The sequence below is a fragment of the Cyprinodon tularosa genome, unplaced genomic scaffold, assembly GCF_016077235.1.
Source record: "Cyprinodon tularosa strain WSP-4 unplaced genomic scaffold, ASM1607723v1 ctg228, whole genome shotgun sequence".
In the NCBI taxonomy this organism is placed as follows: domain Eukaryota; kingdom Metazoa; phylum Chordata; class Actinopteri; order Cyprinodontiformes; family Cyprinodontidae; genus Cyprinodon; species Cyprinodon tularosa.
In genome coordinates, this window is record NW_024038851.1 from 1626143 (window position 1) to 1646997 (window position 20855).

At 34.9% G+C, this 20855-nt stretch overlaps 2 protein-coding genes across 2 annotated transcripts; both read right to left on the reverse strand.

The window, feature by feature from the left end:
- Positions 1-1424: 1424 nt before the first annotated feature.
- Positions 1425-4591, reverse strand: LOC119784533 (thiosulfate:glutathione sulfurtransferase-like). Its single transcript, XM_038286626.1, has 4 exons — positions 4448-4591; positions 1922-2038; positions 1639-1801; positions 1425-1538 (listed from the first exon to the last, which is right to left on the reverse strand). Exons 1-4 carry the CDS (start codon positions 4458-4460, stop codon positions 1487-1489), a joined length of 345 nt encoding a protein of 114 aa, XP_038142554.1. The 5' UTR covers positions 4461-4591; the 3' UTR covers positions 1425-1486.
- A 1943-nt stretch (positions 4592-6534) lies between these two features.
- zgc:195212 (DUF4554 domain-containing protein) lies at positions 6535-19973 on the reverse strand. Its single transcript, XM_038286620.1, has 14 exons — positions 19873-19973; positions 19614-19734; positions 18044-18097; positions 17841-17953; positions 17595-17678; positions 17468-17523; positions 17073-17144; positions 16725-16920; positions 13955-14078; positions 8497-8667; positions 8135-8256; positions 7087-7197; positions 6903-7001; positions 6535-6722 (listed from the first exon to the last, which is right to left on the reverse strand). Exons 1-14 carry the CDS (start codon positions 19891-19893, stop codon positions 6675-6677), a joined length of 1392 nt encoding a protein of 463 aa, XP_038142548.1. The 5' UTR covers positions 19894-19973; the 3' UTR covers positions 6535-6674.
- Between the last annotated feature and the right edge of the window lie 882 nt (positions 19974-20855).

The following is a 20855-nucleotide window of genomic DNA, read 5'->3' on the forward strand; positions in this document are numbered from 1 at the left end:
AAACATTTGGAAGGGAGCATTCAATTTGGTCACAATGAATGCTAATCCCTTGCTGTGTCTAGGAGAAAACAGGACTAAACACTGAAAAACAGGCTCATCTATAATCGTTTGATAGCAGCAACCAAGCTGATGCCTCCCTCCAGGATGGTGTTACAACTAAAAAGAATGAGAAAAAACAAAAAGAACATGAAAAAGTATGTCTTTATGTCTTCCAGCATCATAAGTCTATAGCAGCATAACTTAAAGATAGTTCAGGATAACCCGAGCTGCTCTGATGGTAAGCCTAAACAAATTATACCACTAATGTGACCATTTAATAATGTCTGTGTTAAAATGTTCATTTGGAAAAAGTTTGAATGTAAAAATAGAGAAATTGTAACTTTAAACACAAAGGGGTTTTGACTTCATTTGCTTTAAACTTAATTATCTACAGAACCCGGACATTTAAGGCTAGATAACTTTAAGCTAATCTTTCAACTTACTGTTAACTATTAGACTTAATATTGACATGCTGAAATAAATCAGAGATAAAAACTGTACTATTTGAATTTAGCTCAATTCATTTGGTCATTATCTCTTCACCAATCAAACCTTCAATTATCACTTTCTAATATGGTAAATATATCTAGCAGCATCAACAAAGGGCATCTTTGTGTCACATTAATTAATTCAATTCTTTAATAGAAACCAGTCATGAATGATGCTTCCAGCAGGAGCAACATAGTTCACCTCAAAATGCCATCCATCCCAAAACAGAAGAAAAACTTTGATTTCTTCTTCTTTGACTGAAGCGTAACTGAACATAGTAACTGCTTCGCCTGCTCATGGTGTATCTTCATTGGTAACTGCACACAGCTAACTGCTGCTGCTCTTCCTTTCACAGTTACCTTGTAATGTGCTGATATTTTACCAAATGCAGACATTCAAAGATATACCTTCAACAAAGAGGGAAAAATTTGACAGGTCTTCAAAGGAATCCTGATTTAGAGGAAGCTAAAATTTCCTCTACCAATTTCCAAAGTTAACGAAAATTCTAGAAAAAATATTTTAGCTGGATAATATATGCTGCCACAAACCAGAATGATATAAGTACCAGAGGAGCACAAATTATAAAAGAAATAAAAACTAAAGCATATAGAAATTTTAACATATTTTTTTTTTGTAAATTACTTAGATGAGGGGCTACTAATGAATCAGGTCTGTTTTTTATAGCAAAAGAGGACCTATGTCTTTGTAGATTTATCAGTTTAAAGTCAAAATATAAGTATTTCTTTTAAGGACTCAATGTTACTCTTTAAGAACACAATTGGAAGAAGAATCATAGCTTATTTTATTTGTATGTTGTTTATTCACACATGTAAAATTCCCATACATGTCTTATGAGAACCAACATCAAATTATTCATAAAAAAATCTCTTCCAACATTTTTTCAGGTCTTATATTATTATATAAATATAGTGCTCAGGGTGAGGCTCTTCCTCATTATTCATCCCTCCCTCTTTTCCCAGTCAAGGTAGGAGCCGGTGTAATTGCGTGCTCTGCAAAAGAGAACAGAAACACCAAAGTTAAGATTATGGATCTTTAGGAATCAATGAAGTCATACTCAGGCTGCAAAAAACAAAACAAAAACGTAATTACGTCACATATCCAAGTTGTTTGACTTTGCTGATGGCCTCTGCTGATCGCTTTCCTGATCGGCAGTAGAACACCAGCTCAGGTGCATCCACTGCAGGTTTGGGAATCCCATATGTGGCCTGGAAGTCTGCTGGATTCATTTTAAAAGCAGCCTCAACAGTGCCAACTGTAAAAAGAAACAGGAGAAAGTGACAACAGGAGACCTTTGGCACAATCGAGTGACAATAAAAGAACAGTCTAATACAAAACAAAGCTATTCAACTGCATTTAATAAACCAGCTCTTACGGGCAATGTGGGTGGATCTGGGGATGCATCCTTGGTCCACCTCGTTTTTCTCACGGACGTCAATCAGAATCAGGTTTTTGCTGTTGGCCAGAAGAGTCTTCAGTTCCTCATAAGTGACTAAAAAAAAAAGAAGAAGATATTCAATAATAAACACTCATTATTTGGATGTTTATTCTTCATTTTTGAAACTCATCTGTCCTTCAGAGGGTTAATCAATAGCAACATTAAGGAAATTTAATAATTTATTAAAATAAGTTTTATTTCTGATTTGCATTGCGAATTGCTTATTAAACCTGTTATATTGCTTGTTGTTTTTTAAAAGATAATTTGACTCCAAACTATAACATCATCACATCATTTTATTGGTTCTGTTCTGTTTCTATCTATCAATTATTTTATCTGATTTACTTATGAGGGGCTTGCTGTTTTAAAAGACAGTCCTCAGATCACCATTTTACTTGCTAAATTACAGTACTACTGTAATAGGCCAGTAATTCATAGGACAGTGGGATTAGGTTTTTCCAGATGGCTAATTCAATCCCAGATTATCACTGCAATCTACCCAATAAAGGCCAGCTGAATGAGGAAAATGGTAGATACACTTTCTTTTGGAACGGACAGCCATTAGAAGAGCTAAGAAATCCCCAGCTTAGGTTTTGTTTATGGGATCAGCTTTATAAACCATCTCCCTGGGCTTCCTATGGGCAAACTCAAAGCTTCATAATATTTGACTCTTGCAAGCAGCCAAATAGCCATGATCAGAGCCTTTACTCCAATGCTTGATGTTGATTGAAGTCTGACCTGGATAACACCTTATTTAAGGTTCCCGGGGAGGAAATGTTAGTCCTGCAGGATGACTTTAAGGCCAGAAAAGGTCAGACCATAACCTCAAAAGAAGCAACGTCGTGAGAGAAGGATTTAACCTGCATACTACAGCAGCTACTCACAAAATGCTCACAACATAATCTAGTGATAACATAACGTAGATCTCAAGTCAAAGGTTGATTTTCTACAATAACTATTATATATGAAAATGCCCAGGTAGCCCATTTTAATATCTCAAAGCATCTCTCAACCACCCCTCAGTAGCAGCACCACTGTCTAACCACCAGCCTCATGCATTGAAAATAAAAGACCTATAAAGGCAGGGCCACCTCAGCATCCAAAGCTGTGCTAGCTGGGCTTGTAACAGATCCAGAGCAAGGGTAATTGATCTTCATCAGCAGTGCTTCTGAAAAATCCTCAGGATTGGGCTAAGTGAACCTAAGCACCAGTACCAGCACCATAAAGAGAGCTGTCCTTATCAATACCACTGCCATCGTAGCCCAACAGCAGCCCTAACGCACAGCTTTAGGACACCTTCCATAGCGATGCTGGATTGCCGCCTCCAGAAAGTAACCACTAGGGAAGCCTAAAGAAGACTGGTCTATGAAGGCATCTCACTTTACAGCAGTGATGCAGCAGACGACAGCAGACACTAGAAAAAGGTACAACCTCAAACCACCACAACTCACCCAGGTCCACAGTGGGCAAAACTACAGAAACACGCCTGAAGATATGCAATGACAGAGGGCAGAGAAATCTACTTTGAGTTACAACAGATGAGGAGCAGGTAAACTCAAGGTTGGTTGATTAAAAATAAGTACTTAGACTATACTAATAATTCAATTTTACTTGCAAAAAGACAAACCTCATGTTTCACAACAATTCTCTACTCATAGGTGTGCAAACCGGGTAAAAATGCCTAAAGTAGTGGTGAAAGAAAAATTGTATTAGTAGTAATATTAGTTTTTTTTTTTTAAATGTTATATTAAAAGAAGAATGTAAAACCTTTGGTAAAATGCACACATGATTTTCAGAGTCGCTGTGTTTTCTAAGTTATAAGTAAAGTTACTGTCTTGCAGCAGGTCAGTCGTGTTTTTCTGAAGCTTCAGCTTCTCTTCCATGATGCTATCATTTTGACCCTAGTATCTGCACTGCTGAGTCACTGAGAAATATGCATAGAAAAGGACAGTCATAAAGCATTATCTACATATTCCTCTGTCTTTGTGCAACATTTATGACATATTAATAGATAAATATTTCCATGGAAGAACAAACTAATAAGATCTAAACCTGTTATTACTTATAAGTAAAAATGAATTAGTAAATTGTTATATATTCAAAATATGAATTTGAAAAATACAGCAAAACTGGGTCTGGTTTCAAAGATGCTTCGCCAAATGTAATAAATTTGTCTGTTATGGAGTAAGAGTCACTGGATATGTGTGTTTGTGTTTTTTTCTATTAATTTGTGGTGAAAAGTGTCCCTTTAAATAAACTGAAATTTGCATGTTTGAAAAACTATTATTAAAGGTTTGAAAATGGTCTCCAGCCTGCGCTTTAAAGACAGGATACTCAAAATATTGCTTTCTAGTTGATTTAAAAAAAATCTAAAACAAAAATCATATCATTGCCATTGCATGTCTCATTTACATTTTAAAATTTTGATGTTTTCTGCACCATCAGTAAAAAAAAAACACTAACCTGGATTGTCCATATTGAAGTGTCAGTGAAGCTTTGGATGTGAATGAGTGATCTCTGCTCCCTGATTTTCTTCCACACCTCCGTTTTTATGTTGTTTGGTGACAAATAATTGGCTCAGGTTCATGTTGTGGGAAGGGCCTGGCTTTGAAGACTCAGGTAATAAGCCGATAATTATGTAAGAGCATCACAAGCGGACATTTGTAATACAACCGGGCTCTAAATCATTAGGTTCTCTGTCAAGGTATAAAGAAATTAATGATATAATAAAAAGATTGAGTCACACTGAACCCTCTATATTTTTAAATTATGTGTAGATGCGGTTTGATTAAAGCAAATCAAGCATAAAATACGCTGATGGATTCATAACAATAATTTTTTAGAAATAGTTATTTTCACATACACAAACTCACTAAAACTATTTCTTTGCTTTATAATCAGTGTCTAAAACTAAAATAGTCTTGTTTGTTTTTCTATTATCAGGTCTACTTATTCCTCTTGTCCAGGAGGAAATGAATTATTAGTGTTATAAAGATTTGGATCATAACATTCCAAGTTAATTAGATCTATTCACGCAGTCTAAATTGCAACTCCCTTCATTTTTCTGCATTGTTTCTAGAGGTGTCGTTGCATTAAGAATTTACACACTTCAAATATCTAAAAGAAAAAGCAATTATTATATTCATTATATTTAAATTATATATAATTTTTATTAGAATTCTTCCAAATACGTTTTAATCTGGAGGAACCATATTTAAGCCATAGTTTATGCAATTGTGCAATACTTTAATGCATGGATATTATTTTATCTTTAGTCTAAATGACAAAAACTTGGTTATTAGAACGTAGCTGCCAAAAATCCACCCTAATCTTTTCTGTGAGGTGAGCGGCTGGTTGCACGTTGCCTCTTATTTGGACCCCTTGGCCAAAGCTTGCCATTCATTTATTGGACAAATCGCATATACAAAACAGATAAGTGTGCTTAAACAAACTTATAGTAGATGAATAATTAGACACTCAAAATTTTTTTTGTTATGCAAACTTTATTGAATTTTGTTTTATGGAACATACAGCAGATATGTCAACATGTCACACCGACCTTTCAAAATCTACTTTCCAGTTAGCCAGTTGGTAAAAGCAGACCATGTATGATCATACTGCTGCATTCACTGCGCTGTGAATGTTTCTGGGGCCTCTTTGCAAAGCCTGCACCTGGGATCTTACCTGGTATGGTAGATCTAGACCTGTTTTTCTCTGCTGTGCTGCCATGATCAGTGCTTCTGTGCTGCCTTTCAGTCTGGCTCTCTCTACTCATTGGTAGTACACTGCCTATTTATTTCAAACAATTGTTCCTGCTAATTACTTCCTGGTCCATTTATGGCCAAGTGATTCTTTCCACTTCAAAAGCATGGCGCCCCACAGTGCTCACTGGAATATTCGCAGGTTTTAAAATCACTCTGCAGCCAGCGCCACCAGAATGATTTGCATTAATATGTTTGTGCAGGTTTTGAAAGAGTAATTTGCTGTTACCCATCTTGAGCTGCTCCTAGCGTAACACCTTGGTAATGAAACATCTTTTATTTGCTCTGCTGAGGATGGCTTTCCATTCACCAATAGATTTCAGCTGGTATCTTGGCTTTCCATGCCTTTTTCCACATCCCTTTTTTAATGTGCTCAATACCTCTGCCATGTTTCATAAAACAGCATTATTTATATGCTTATTTGTTGGTTTTGTTCTATGTGTGGATTATCTGGGCTGTCAGCACCTTTAGAATATGTTCACTATGACAAATGGTGACTATTGATGTAGTTTTAAACGTCAGTCTGTTTAAATTAGATATTTTAAGTTTTTCATTTTCTGATAAAAATGAGCTGTCAAGCGTAATTAACAGTAATAGTCAATAGGAGACTCAGCGGGAACAGATATATTCATTTCATTCCTCATCATGGATACTTTTTCAACTGAATTACTTTGTTTAAAGTCAACCGGTTGATTCTGTTTGACTGACTTTCTTTCAAAACTGTAAGAAATTAAACTGCACAGTATGTTTTAAACACAAAATTTATTTCAGCAACAGCCATCAAAAACAAGTATAAGGGCAATTAAGATCTATAGTCGAACAGCAAATAACAGGAACAACTGTTGTGTAAATTATATTTTCCCCAGTGTACTAGACACAGAAAATAATTGCAGGATAATTCATTCCAAATGCATTCCTGGGATTATGTTTCAGATTTCAGCTCTGCAGAGTGCATCACTCTCAGCTTGATCCTTGACCTGTTAGAAGAATATCTTACAAAAGTGACTTAAAATAAAGCTAAAAGCAGACACATATACATATACATATATATATATATATATATATATATATATATATATATATATATATATATATATATATATATATATATATATATATATATATATATATATGTTGGTACTAAGCAGCCCACTCACCTGAGCAGAATAGCACTTGACTTTAGAGACAAATTTCCATGACGTCACCCTCCACAGGGACTCTTTCAGAGAGGCTGATAACTCATGAGTGTCACATACCTGACAAACACATCAATGGAAGATGTACATTTATATTTTAGGCCTTTTAAAATATATATACTTAAGAAAAACAATATCAAACCACCTTCATGAGTTTTAAGCATGTATTCCTAAAGTTGATGTTGCTGCTGGAGCTCACTATGCTGATGGTGGAGCTGAGGATCACTTCAGCTGCAGACTGCAGCTTCTCTTGTCTCTTAAAACACAAACATAAAACAATAACAATGAAAGATTATGAATATCTTGATTTCTTTTAAAAGAAAACACACATTTGACCCCCCTTAAAACCAAATGCTTCAATGCTTTTATTCAGAATCAGAATAAATATCAGACATACTTTAATAATCCCAGAGGGAAATTATTTTTGTTACATGCTCCAGATACAAACTTACAACAAACCACACAAGATAATATAACTCGTGTATATATATATATATATATATATATATATATATATATATATATATATATATATGCATATGTATAACTATAAATCCAGATAAAGTGATAATGACATTGTGCAAAAAGAGTGCAAGGAATGAATTATTGATATTTTATGTGGATAACAGCAAAGTGTATATAAAGAGAAAAATAGCTGTGTTGGTTTTTAGTCTACATGTAACACCCTCAGTATGTAGCTTCCAGTGAACCAAGGTGGTAGCTGCATCATGTTGCGGGGATAATTTTCTTCTGTAGGAAAGAAATGTAAAGCAAATGTAAAGATAGATGAAGGTTTTCCTAGAAAAAGGGAACTATTTTGGAGACTGCAAAGCAGAAAACCAACCTTGAACATTCTTCAAATGTGCATATTTCTGCAGGGACCAACCCAATCTGACTGAGATAAATTCCTCTCTAAATGAGCTAAGCTGCTGCAATTGATGTAAACGTAACAAAGTGCAGTTGATTCTCAGGAACGGCTACAATTACATGCCAAGTTTGTCTGATTATTTGTACAAAAAAAGAAGAGAAAAGCCTTTTATTTCACATTATGTGTTTCTTTGTGGTGGTCTAAATACACAGATGTTTGTAGGGTTGTTACATTTATTATTTATTAAAGTCTGATTCGAGTCAGATTATAATTGCTAACATAAACAAGAAGACATACAAAACTAAAGATAAAAATTCAGTCTTGCCTTTTTTCGTTGCTTTGAAGCTTCCAGTGTGTTGAAAAGTTCAGCCTTCAAGGCTGATGTGACAGCCTGGTTGTTGTTGCTCAGAATATCCTCTAGATGGTGCTCTATCAACAACTCATCAGCTGCAGGGAAAACAAGGTTTAGGGATTTAAATATTCCTTTTCATGAGAGCTTAAGGATGTTACAGCCTTAGAGGAAATTTTTAAGGAATATGAAAAAAAAAAATCAATTTATTTAAAAAATATGTACAATTAGAGCCCTACCAATTTAATATATAAATTAGGATAACCAAACATGTATTGTTAAGAGCTTTTTCTGCTTAGGGTTTTGTGTTTACACCCGCAATGGTGAAGGTCTCTCACCTACTATATCCCTGAGCTCAGAGGTGAAGGGGTCGATATGCTGTAAGAAGAGGAAGACCAGGAGACTCTGCTGAACTGGGGCATGGCCTGCTTCCTGCTCTGGGTCATCCCAGTTTTCTTGCTCCACAGTGTACACAACACCACAGCTGTGCACGAAATCATCATAGGATCCTAACACATAAAAAAATAAATAAATAAAAACAATGATAGCCTCACCCACCTGCTGTGTCAGTTCTCATTATCCTGCTATACATTATTGGTTCCTAAAGGTCTCTAGCCATGACTCCTCAGTATGTAAAAATGATGTCATTCGGTTGACGCTGATGTATAAAGAGAGAAACAGCGCCCTCAGGTGGTCAGATTTGAATAAAACATTTCATAACGCAACCAGCAATAAACAGATGTGATTCAGGCTTCAAAAAAAAAAAAAAAAAAAAAAAAAAAAAAATTTTATTTAAATGGGTGAAAATAATTTTTTTTTTTAGGAAAAACAGGAATGAAAACAAAGTTTAAATAAAGCCCTATTTTCAGTATAGTTTCTGTTTATTTATGTGGCGCCAATTCACAACACACATCATCTCAAGGAACTTTACAGAGATAATGCAGTCAGATTGGTTAAATGCCTCTGTCAAAAAAAAAAAACAGTTGATTGCATCCAGTCATTAAAGAAATGCTTCTCCTGGATTAGACTGTGGCGAAGATTTGTCGTTGACTCTTCAGCAAACACCAAGCATGCTTGTAGCAGCTGTTGAGAGTGAAAAACTTCCTTTTAACAGGAAGAAACCACTGGCAGAACCAGGCTCATTCTAAGCAGCCATCTGCCAAGGCTGACAGGGGTTCAAGGAGAGAGAAGCAGATATACAGAAAAAGGCAGATATAGAAAAGGTAACTTTAACTGGCTCCACAGGTGGCTCCCTCCAGGAAAGACACAGCCAGGTAGACTAGCTCCAAGCCAGTTCTGCTGGTCACAGCAAAACAAACAGGACTACTCTGAAAAACAGACCAAACTCCAACATCTATAAACAGAGAAATCAATGAGAGCAGCACAGCTGATACTTAAATTCATGATGGAGTCACTTGTGAACAGGAACAGACCAGATGAAGCTACAATGATGAGAAAAAGCAGAGAGAGAATAAAGATAGAGGCTGAGCTAATAAAATACAGCAGACTTGGAGAATAGAGATAGAATGAAGCACAATGATGAAAAGTGGTCCAAAAGTCATCCAGCAGCCTAAACGAATAGCAGCACAAATACAGAAAATAGCTCAGGATAACTAACTATTTTGGATGAGTTATAAGAAATGTAGACCCAGAGAGGGCAGAGGAAACGTCTGTCTGGACTGAATCATTCAGCATTAAATATAAATTCACGATGCAATCTCTGATCTCCTTGGTTTGTTGGTAAAAAGCTAAATAAGAAAACTAAAAAGCTAAACAAAACTGCAGAGTAAAATGTGTAAGCAAACACCAAACTGACTTTGGTTGATGTACAAAACTGTTCTAAAAAAGCAGCCAAATGGACATTTTTGGTTTTCTGAATTTTGTGTGGTTCTGTTGCCACCATCAGAAGCTCAAAACCATCAATGTTGGGAACTAAATCATAGGATTTGGTGAGCAAAGTGAATATAAACAATATTATCTATCGATTTATCTTATAATAATTATTTTTTGTTATCTTAGGTGAACAAAAGAGCAATAAGCTATAGACTCAAATACATTCCTGAATTTTATGTTAAATTTATTTTTGCCAACTTATTAAGAATTTGAAAATTATAAAATTAAATTTCACATTTTCCCAGTTGGAAAATGAACCCTGCGTTTAAAAAATAACAAGTCCTTGGTCTGTGAGCTGCCTCTGATATATATACTGTCATTAATAGATGGGCACATTGCAAATACCAGCAGCAGGCTGTTGACTGTACAGGTGCTGGTCATAAAATTAGAATATCATGAAAAAGTAGATTGATTTCAGTAATTCCATTTAAAAAGTGAAACTTGTATATTATATTCATACATTACATACAAACTCATATATTTCAGATGTTTATTTCGTTTAATTTTGATGATTACAAATGACAACAAATGAAAATCTCAAATTCATCATATCAGAAAATTAGAATATTGTGAAAAGGTTCAAAATTGATGGCCCCTGGTGCCACACTCTAATCAGCTAATTAACTCAAACCACCTGCAAAAGCCTTTAAATGGTCTTTCAGTCTAGTTCTATAGGCTACACAATCATGGGGAAGACTGCTGACTTGACAGTTGTCCAAAAGACGACCATCGACACCTTGCACAAGGAGGGCAAGACACAAAAGGTCATCGCTAAAGAGGCTGGCTGTTCACAGAGCTCAGTGTCCAAGCACATTAATAGAGAGGCGAAGGGAAGGAAAAGATGTGGTCGAAAAAAGTGTACAAGCAAGAGAGATAACCGCACCCTGGAGAGGATTGTGAAACAAAACCCATTCAAAAATGTGGGGGAGATTCACAAAGAGTGGACTGCAGCTGGAGTGAGTGCTTCAAGAACCACCACACACAGACGTATGAAAGACATGGGTTTCTGCTGTCGCATTCCTTGTGTCAAGCCACTCTTGAACCACAGACAGCGTCAGAAGCGTCTTGCCTGGGCTAAAGAGAAACAGGACTGGACTGCTGGTGAGTGGTCCAAAGTCATGTTCTCTGATGAAAGTAAATTTTGCATTTCCTTTGGAAATCAAGGTCCCAGAGTCTGGAGGAAAAGAAGAGAGGCACTTCATCCACGTTGCTTGAAGTCCAGTGTAAAGTTTCCACAGTCAGTGATGGTTTGGGGTGCCATGTCATCTGCTGGTGTTGGTCCATTGTGTTTTCTGAGGTCCAGGGTCAACGCAGCCACATACCAGGAAGTTTTAGAGCACTTCATGCTTCCTGCAGCTGACCAACTTTTTGGAGATGCAGATTTCATTTTCCAACAGGACTTGGCACCTGCACACAGTGCCAAAGCTACCAGTACCTGGTTGAAGGACCATGGTATCCCTGTTCTTAATTGGCCAGCAAACTCTCCTGACCTTAACCCCATAGAAAATCTATGGGGTATTGTGAAGAAGATGCAATACACCAGACCCAACAATTCAGAAGAGCTAAAAGCCACTATTAGAGCAACCTGGGCTATCATAACACCTGAGCAGTGCCACAGACTGATCGACTCCATGCCACGCCGCATTGCTGCAGTAATACAGGCCAAAGGAGGCCCAACTAAATACTGAGTGCTGTACATGCTCATACTTTTCATGTTCATACTTTTCAGTTGGCCAACATTTCTATAAATCCTTTGTTTTTATTGGTCTTCAGTAATATTCTAATTTTCTGATATGATGAATTTGAGATTTTCATTTGTAATCATCAAAATTAAACAAAATAAACATCTGAAATATATGAGTTTGTATGTAATGTATGAATATAATATACAAGTTTCAATTTTTAAATGGAATTACTGAAATCAATCTACTTTTTCATGATATTCTAATTTTATGACCAGCACCTGTAATTATGGTATAAAATTAAAAAGATATTTTTAGAACATATAGAAACACAAACAGGTCTATCTTAAACTTGAATGTCATTTCAAAGTCAATCCAGCAATAGAGTACTGAAATAAAAAAGGCAATATATAGCTTTATGTATAATGCTTTATAGTGCTTTATAGTGTATATGATTATAGCTAATAAAAACCTACAGCACCCTGGTTTCTGCTGTTTTCCTGTCTTCTTCCACATTCTTCGACTTTCAAATGAAACTAAATGTATTTATGTGAATTGATGACTCAAAACCTCTAATCATTTTTCTTTTAACATAGCTATGTCAAAGAAAAAGGCTGTGTGTGGCTGTCCTTGAAGCACAAACTTCAGCTGCTGTCAAAATCTGAATTTACCCAAAACTGTACTTTGCTTCACAATTTCTGATGTGTCTAGAAATAAGTAAAAATGTCTTAAATTAAATGTATTTACCCTTAATTTGAACAGATAAATGAGACAGTTTGCCAATGGAATGAGTATTTTTACTCTTAAAATAAGATAATTAGATAAGATGCACTTGAAATAAGTTAATGCAATTGTGTTTTCTTATTTAAAGTGTAAATGTCTTGTTCCATTGGCAAGATGTCTCTTTTAGCTCCTCAATCCAAGAACAGATGCATTTATTTTAAGAAAAAAATGACTTGTTGCAATTTTTTCTACTACACCTTTTTCTTCCATCTAATTTTCCACTAATGTTTTTGTATACAGCATCCTAAACTGCTTATTCTGGAGCTATCTGGCTTATATGTATATTTGGCTAAAAATAATGTTACAAGCTTTGTCATTTTGTGGTTTAGCCTCATGGTGGTTGGCGTCATTTACAGTCAGCTGGACGACTGTTGCATCAGCATTTTACACATTGACTGCAGCCATTTGAGTAACATTTCTGAAACACTCAATTCTGGGCTTTATTAGGTGATTATCAAAATAAATATACATTAATATATGAAATATATGTAATTTTTAAATTTACTTGGATAAGAGTACATTTCAAAATAATATATAAAAAATAAAACGTATCAGAAAAATAAAGCAGAGCTTTTCAGCCTAATATATCAGAGAACAGATTCTCCTGTAGTCAGAATTGGCATAAGGAAAAATTCATAAATCTGTTTTTATTTATTAAATTATTATGAAAATTGTCAACGTTTTTATCCCAAATATGACCTTAAGCTTTACAGGACTTATGTGCTTGGCTGCTCATCCAAATGACTAACCAGATGAAGAATGCAATGACTGCTCTGAGTCACATTTCAATTTTATATGACCACAAACTGACAACTACTGGATACAACACAATGAGGAACCAACCCATGGATGATTGTAAACATGACCATCCTTTTATGGGATACCATAAAGCTCCTACTCTGGTTACATCAACATCATGTAGGCAAATGAATCTCACTCCCTGCGAAAACTAGAGTTTTAAATAGTCGCTAGGGAAATGACCATACAGTTATAGTGCAGTTCTCGCCCTTTGGCTCCTGAATTTCTGCACGAACATTTTTATAAAGGTAACAATAATGCACATAAATAGAGTCTAAATGAGAGTGGAGTAGATTTGAAACAGAAAAGCACAAAACAGAAAGCCTGGTTAGCTCTTTAGCTCGTGTTTTTCCTCATCTGATTTTAATTATCTGCTCCTGGCAATAATTATAGCTTCCTGTGCATCATTGTCTCATAGCTAAACATGTTTTTTTTTATATGCAATTCCCTGCAGCCTAGAACAAAACAAATCTGTGTTTTAATTGTTTAAGTAAGTTTTTACAAGAGGGGATTAAATGTTCTGGACGCCAAACCTCCCAACCCTGAACTTCCAGACTTTTATTGGAAAACTGGCCCCTCCAGGTAAACATTCACTGCATCTGAAGAACACGCTGTTTTCCCAGCCATGCTTGTTGTTTACCTTTGAAGGAGGAGCAGATGATCCTGTCCAGCCCCAGCTGCTGGCAGTCCAAACCAGCAGGAAGGGTTTGGAAGAAGCTTAATGGGGCAGACACAGGGATGTTACTGGGACTGTAAACCAACACCTGAAAACACGCCAAGTCAAGGACAATTTATTAAGAAAAGTTGACAATCACCTTAATAAACAAAGGAAAGTAGGGCTGCACCATGCAGCTCAGATTGATTGTTGTAGCATAATGAATTTATGAAAGTTTGCACATCAAAAGGACTAACTAGACTAAATGTTGGCTAATTGTTGAAGTGCGACAAAAAATACAACAGTCTGTTAGAAAATGCTTTCAAAGGCAAACCTGACATTGAGACAAAACAACCAAGCAGATTTAAAGCTAAAAAAGCAAATGCTGACCAGAAACTAAGTTTTCAATAAAAATAAAGGTTACTGAGACAAATATAACATTTTGTCCTCTCCCACACACTAGATTAGCTATTCATTATCTAGGTTTGCACAAAGACACAAACACTGCTTGATTATGTTTATTATTTGCAAGTAGTGTAATTAATAGACAGGAAGTAGAGATGTTCTCCTATTATTAGGTCCTAAAGCAAATTTCTCACATCTCTCTGATTAAATTATTTTGTTTTTTTTATTTCTAATGTCATCATCTAACATCAAGGTTGAAAATTTGCTTATAAATTTTCATTGGTTTTTATTTTTACTTAGATTTGTCTTTTAATTTTCAATTATACTTTTGTCTTCATTTGTTTTTAGTATTTGTTAACATTTTTATTTTACATTCCTTTTTTATTTTTAGTTTCAGTTACAATTTTACAAACCATGGGCAAGACAAAAAAGCACAGACAAATAACCTGACTGCCATACCTGTCATCTGCTGTAATTCAGTATAATTTAAAAAAATTAAAAAGAGAAACCAGAAACTAGACCTCATTAATGTTTTTATGATAAAGACACAAGCACAAACTAAGCACATTTAGTTAGTTTTATTTGTGTTTGTGAACTCTTATTAAAATTTATGTTTTTTAGCTAAGGCCTTATTTTTGTTTTTATCTCAAAAAATAAAAATACATTTTTTTTTTACTTGTATTTTTCGTGATTTAATAACTTTTAGCTGACAATAATAACCTAAACACCAAAAATCAGAACAAGTGGTAGACTGACTTCTTCTGCAAAAGGGATGTGAGAGTATAATAACTATGCTGGAAGTTCTTATCAAAACCAAAAATTACAGCATTTACAACGCAATTTGTTGTGGCCCAGCTTTGATGACTCAAAAAAGTGAAAATCCACAAAGGCCACAGATGCACCGTGGACTTATTTTACGCAGGCAAAATAAAAAAAATGTTCCAGGTAAACTCCTTTAATTTTGTCAGTTTATTTTTTCCTCAGGCAAGCAAACAAAAAGACAAACATTTCCTCCATGTTTCTCTTGCGCTGGTAAAAAAAAAACTATACGCCCACCCAGATGCATGCTGGTCCTACCATTGACTGCCTATTCATAAAAAATAATTAACCTAAATTAATTATAACTAACCAAAAAAATAAAGGAACATGACTAAATAACCACTAAAAAACATAATCTCAAATAAACTTAGCTAGATTATGCACAAAAACAAAAAACATTTTTCATCATTAAGAAAAAATAATTGGCTCCTACACAATCTGGTTTTGTCATCTTCGTGTGGCAGAAACCAGATCAGCTTACAGTATGACTTCATCTGTAAAACCCTTTTTGAGGGAATGTGTAGTTTTTTTAACAATGTCTTTACTTTAGAAGGAAGTCTAAAATAATAATATAGTAGACCATACTGCATATTCGTTTTTCGTAGTAAGGTCCCTAAATGCTTAGACAAAGGTCCAACAATCAACTGACTGACTGATCATCCTTTTTCAGTCTGGCCGCCTCACATCCTGCCACAACAGCAAAGCTCTGCACCAACTGTTTGTGGTCAAACTGCAGATGAAGGAAACCACTGGTAATAGCTGCAAGCCAAAGTATTTTAACATGCCCCTGCTTTCCCTCTCAGATACAGCACGTTCTCTCCCATTCTTCAGGAGTTAGTGACAAACTTCTTTTTATGAGGTTCATAGTTGCTCCTTCAAAAGATAGAAACCTTTTTTTTTTTGGCTATTTAGAGTCAAACAGTCCCTGTTTTTAATCAGGTAAAGAAAAAATTAACCAATCCACATATTATAGCCCATACTAATGGTCCAATTTTGGTTTAAAGACAAATGTTGGCAGCCAGGAGGAGGCACTTTTAATAAATCTTTACAATTAGACAGTACAGACAACATCTTGATTTTTTTTTTTTAACAAAAGGCAGCATCAAGCTTTTTTCTGTATTTTTTATTACATGTATTATAAAGGGGGATAGGGACTATCTAAAATGAGACAACTTCAACAGCTGGATATTTAAGAACAGCGGGTTTTAACATCTAGCTCTAATAAAGCTAAACTGAACATTTTCCCTGACTCATGATTATACACCAGAATAGTCACAGGACTAAATCCAAAGGGAGCCGTCCTTTCTATTTTGGCAGAGTGCCATGACCTTTAGGTTACAAGGTGTCCTCTCTTGTCCCCATTTTCCCACTAAAGGCACAAACACACCGGATGTCATCATGTGATTAAAGCAGCTGCCTCAAGCTCATATTAGAAGTCTGAATTTGTGACAAATCTGCTACTTTAGATACTCTCTATTTGCTTTTATGAAGAAATTAGAACAGAATATGATTTGATCAGCCAAAAGGATATTTGCATGCGAGATAGTTCTGTAGGCAAGTTGGGGTACTGCAGCAGACAGGGGCTGAGCAGCGTAACCAGCTGGACGCTGAGCTCTCCGAACAGGCCTTGATCCATGGCTCTGGGTGGGATGCTGAGAGGGAACCTTTCTCCCACGACAGGATGTCCTCCCTGACACCATGAGCCTTTCTGATTACCGCGTGGAGTTCTATAAAGGATAGAAAATCTCTGTTATTACACAGCTGGGACCTCACCGTACCTGCATAAGCAGCAGTATTTATAAACTTGTAAAGGCATTAAAAGAAAAACATCACATTTATCAGAATAATTAACAAAACATATTAAACTAGTATTACTGACGGTGCAGAGCAAACAATGTCCAACATCAGAGGTGGTTGGACTGCAAGGGTAACTTTACTTTTGAGCCAAACTCTGCAGGAAAAAAAAAACAAGTAAGAAGAATTATTAATTTTTAAGCATTTTAAAATCTTTTTTGCTCAGAATCAGATTTTAGATACAATCAGTCTTCTCACGATAAAAAAGCTACCAAAAATATTTCTAAATGAATTAAAAACACATTTATGATCCAGTTAGAATGTATGTAATTAAAACTGATTCTCAGGACCTGATACTACAAAAATATGATTAAATATTTCTAGACATGATATGGATTTTTTAAAGACCACTGAGATATATGTAGTGACTTGGAGCATTACTACTTAAACTCAAAAAGAGAAAACTACGGCACTCATTACCTAAAGTGGTGTTGTGATTTAGCTTCATGGTGGTTCAATTTTAGGAGGATTCCTATCTGTTAAAAAGAAGTAGATCTTTATCACCTTTCTCAGTAAATAATCGAAAAGAAAGGGAGCTATTTCATACCCCAGCATTGGTCAAACTGAAAGAACGGAGAAACGCCTTAATAGGAGCTGACCATTTGGGCGTAAAAGGTCCTGGATCTTTTATCTGCAAGAAGGATTTGCACTCTCATTACATCACTTTATCAAGATAAGCTTGCTGTTAAGTTAAACAAAGAAAATAATAAATACATGTCTACATATTTTTAGACTTACAAGAGGTTAATATTTTAAAGAAACTTGGTGTATATTACACTAAGTAGAATACGACCTGAAAAGTCAACAGGAATTGGAGGGATCCATAGAGATCAGTGAAATCACTCAGCTCCTCAGGATCAGGTTCAGGACAGGGCCACACACTGGGTAACAGGATCTTTTTTAAATCTATGCGTGCCAAAGTCACAGAAACAAAAACAAAAACAGATGGAAACGTCCTCTCGGTGGCTCACTGAGTTTGTTATTGCAGATACATACCAGAGTGAAGGGTTTGCAGTTTAACTCCGACACACCAGGGACCAGCAGCGGCGACTGGAGTACAAAATGAGTGTTTGTGTGATATGTTAAGCAGTCTGTGTATTTCTGTTAATAACATGGAAAATTGCTGAAATGTAGAAACTAAAAAGTTGAAACTAAAAGGCTGAACACAAGGCCCCCACATTTTGTGTTTGTAAAAAAAAATCTATACCAATTCAGATCAAAATAAAGATTTTCTTTACAGCTGACTAGATTATGTAAATAAATAAATTAATCTATTAATCAATGTTAGGATTAGTTGGATGATATTATGTTTATGTAATCATGAATCATCACAATGAGATTCATTTCATTATCTGCATAATCCTTTTTCTCAATTTAAAATCGGGTTTACATAAGCATCTAAATCAATACTGAGTCGTCTAACACTTAATACAGATTCCCTAAAGCAACAATGATAGCTTTCGTTTCTTTATTATGTCAAATAAAGGAAATTTAATGGTTTGTTTATGTGCCCAAATTTAGAAATCCCACACAGGCCAAGGCAAACAACTATGATCCAGGTTTGTTTGATCTATATAGGAACTGTTTATCTACCAGAAAGCATGTAATCTGGAAATAAAATAATTTAAAGCTTAAAATTTTTTAATAGAAATAAATTAACAGATTTTGAGGACCCAGTTAGTTAAAAATGTCCATTGGCTTGATGAAACCTTTGGTAGGCCGTGAAATAGATAATTGTAAAATATACTCTTTGTTACTTTAAAAAAAGAAAAGAAGGATTTTTAAACTTGTAGGTTAAAAGAATGTGTTAAAACCTTAAAATTTTTCATATTACTTTATTTTTGTAATACTTATCACAGAAGATTTCATATTATTAATCATTAGATACTTTAGCTTTTCATGTTATCGGTTGTTTAATGATTGCTAACGTTTAAAAAAAACTCTAAAAGAGAGAGACTTAGACAGATTTATTTTTCATTTTGTTTACAAAAGTGTAAAACAAAAAGAAACTTTGTTTGGAGCAACTCTCTGGACAATTTCATCTTTTTAAAAGTGCAGCCTTGAAAACTAGTTCAAACATTCAGCAGTCTAATGGCATTGGGGAAGAAACTGTTGTGGAATCTGCTGGACCTGCATCTTAAATATAGCTCTTTATTATGGTAATGGGGGAGTTTGGATCAACCTGTCCATTTTAGAGGGTGTTGAAATTCAAATAAATACTTTTAATTTACAACTTAAGGAAAAGTATTTAAAATCATAAAGATTTTTTTTTACAAACAGGTCTAAAATTGTAAACTTTACTGCTGTAAAGCTAAGCAGACTTCCTAACGTCACAACCGTTTATATACGGAAGTAGAATTTCCTCTCAAAACAACCCAAAAGGCCGAAATAGTTCATATATATGAAGATTTGCTTTAAAAAAAAAAAACAACAACTCCACATATATTTTTCCATTGTACTGATGAAAGTGGGGCTCTAACCAGCAACATTTCAACATAAAGTTAGCATCTCAGCTCAGCAGATCAGATTATCTGAAATTATAGCCATAGCCATAAAAATATCTTACCAGTGCAGTTTAACAAAGAGGAAGAGGCTTTATGGGTCCATAAAAGCACTAAAAGTCCTCCAACAGTCTTCAAACCAGCCTTTTCCCTCTGCTTTCCTATTAGCTTGATTAGCCGCAGCACCTAAACACATTAGCAAGCTAACATCATGCTAGTAAAAGGATTAGCTTCAATAATTAGCTAATTATATGTTTTTAAAAGGAATAAATCGTAATAGTCTAGATTTAGGTTGGAATAAAACAAATTCAAATATTAGACTACCTGCCGCATTTCTTTCAACATCTTTAATGTTGAAGTTGGATTTAAGGAGCAGGTGCATAAAATGGCTAATTAAATGAGGTTTAGTTTTCTCCTTTCGCTCTCATTAAATATTTATAGCAAATAGCTAGAGCCTATTTTTTAATTGTTTTTTTTTTTGTTCTAGTTTGCTCACCTGACCCCTGGCCACTTAAAATACCAATAAAATAAATGCACATTTTTTTTTTTTTTTAAAGACATTTTTCTTTCTTTCGTTTTTCTTTTTGTTGTTATATTTAATATAGATTTAAGCTTGAGTGTGTAAAATCCGCCCAATCTAGTGGACTACCAACTTTTCACCATACCTTGGTGTGAGATTTTGAAATAGTTTGGACAGGAAACCCTGTCAGGGTTAGATGAGGACAGGTGCAGCTATAGGTTTGAGGTTTTCAGAGGATTTCACTGAAACAAAGCGGCAAAATGTGGAATTTTTATAACACAGTAAATGTTACTGAATAACAATAAGTGATCTGTAGTTATGTGGAACATTTTTCTCACAATATACATTATTTTCTACATTCCGGTGATTTTTTTTTAGAGAATTGAAGTAAAGCAGAATGGGCCCTACTAAAAAAACTTGCATCTTAAATATACTTCAAACTAAGAATTTCACAACTTTGTTCATTAATTATTCTCTGCAGTTCAAGTAAATTAAACAATGTGGAACTAATAAGCTATTACTGGATTACTGGCACTGACGCTGGAACCAGTGCAATCGAAACCTTTGCAAACTACACTGTACATGAATATTTGGTAATAGGCGAAGGATTTAAAAGCTTAATTCATTATGTTTTTAGTTTTTCTTACAATTGACAAAACAGCTAAACAATTCACACCTTCTAGAAGGCTCTAAATGTGATAAAAACTCACCGTGACAGGAGACAGCACTTCTCTGGATGTTTCAGTTTGGAAGGTGTGATGGATATTAAATTTTTAAACATACTCAA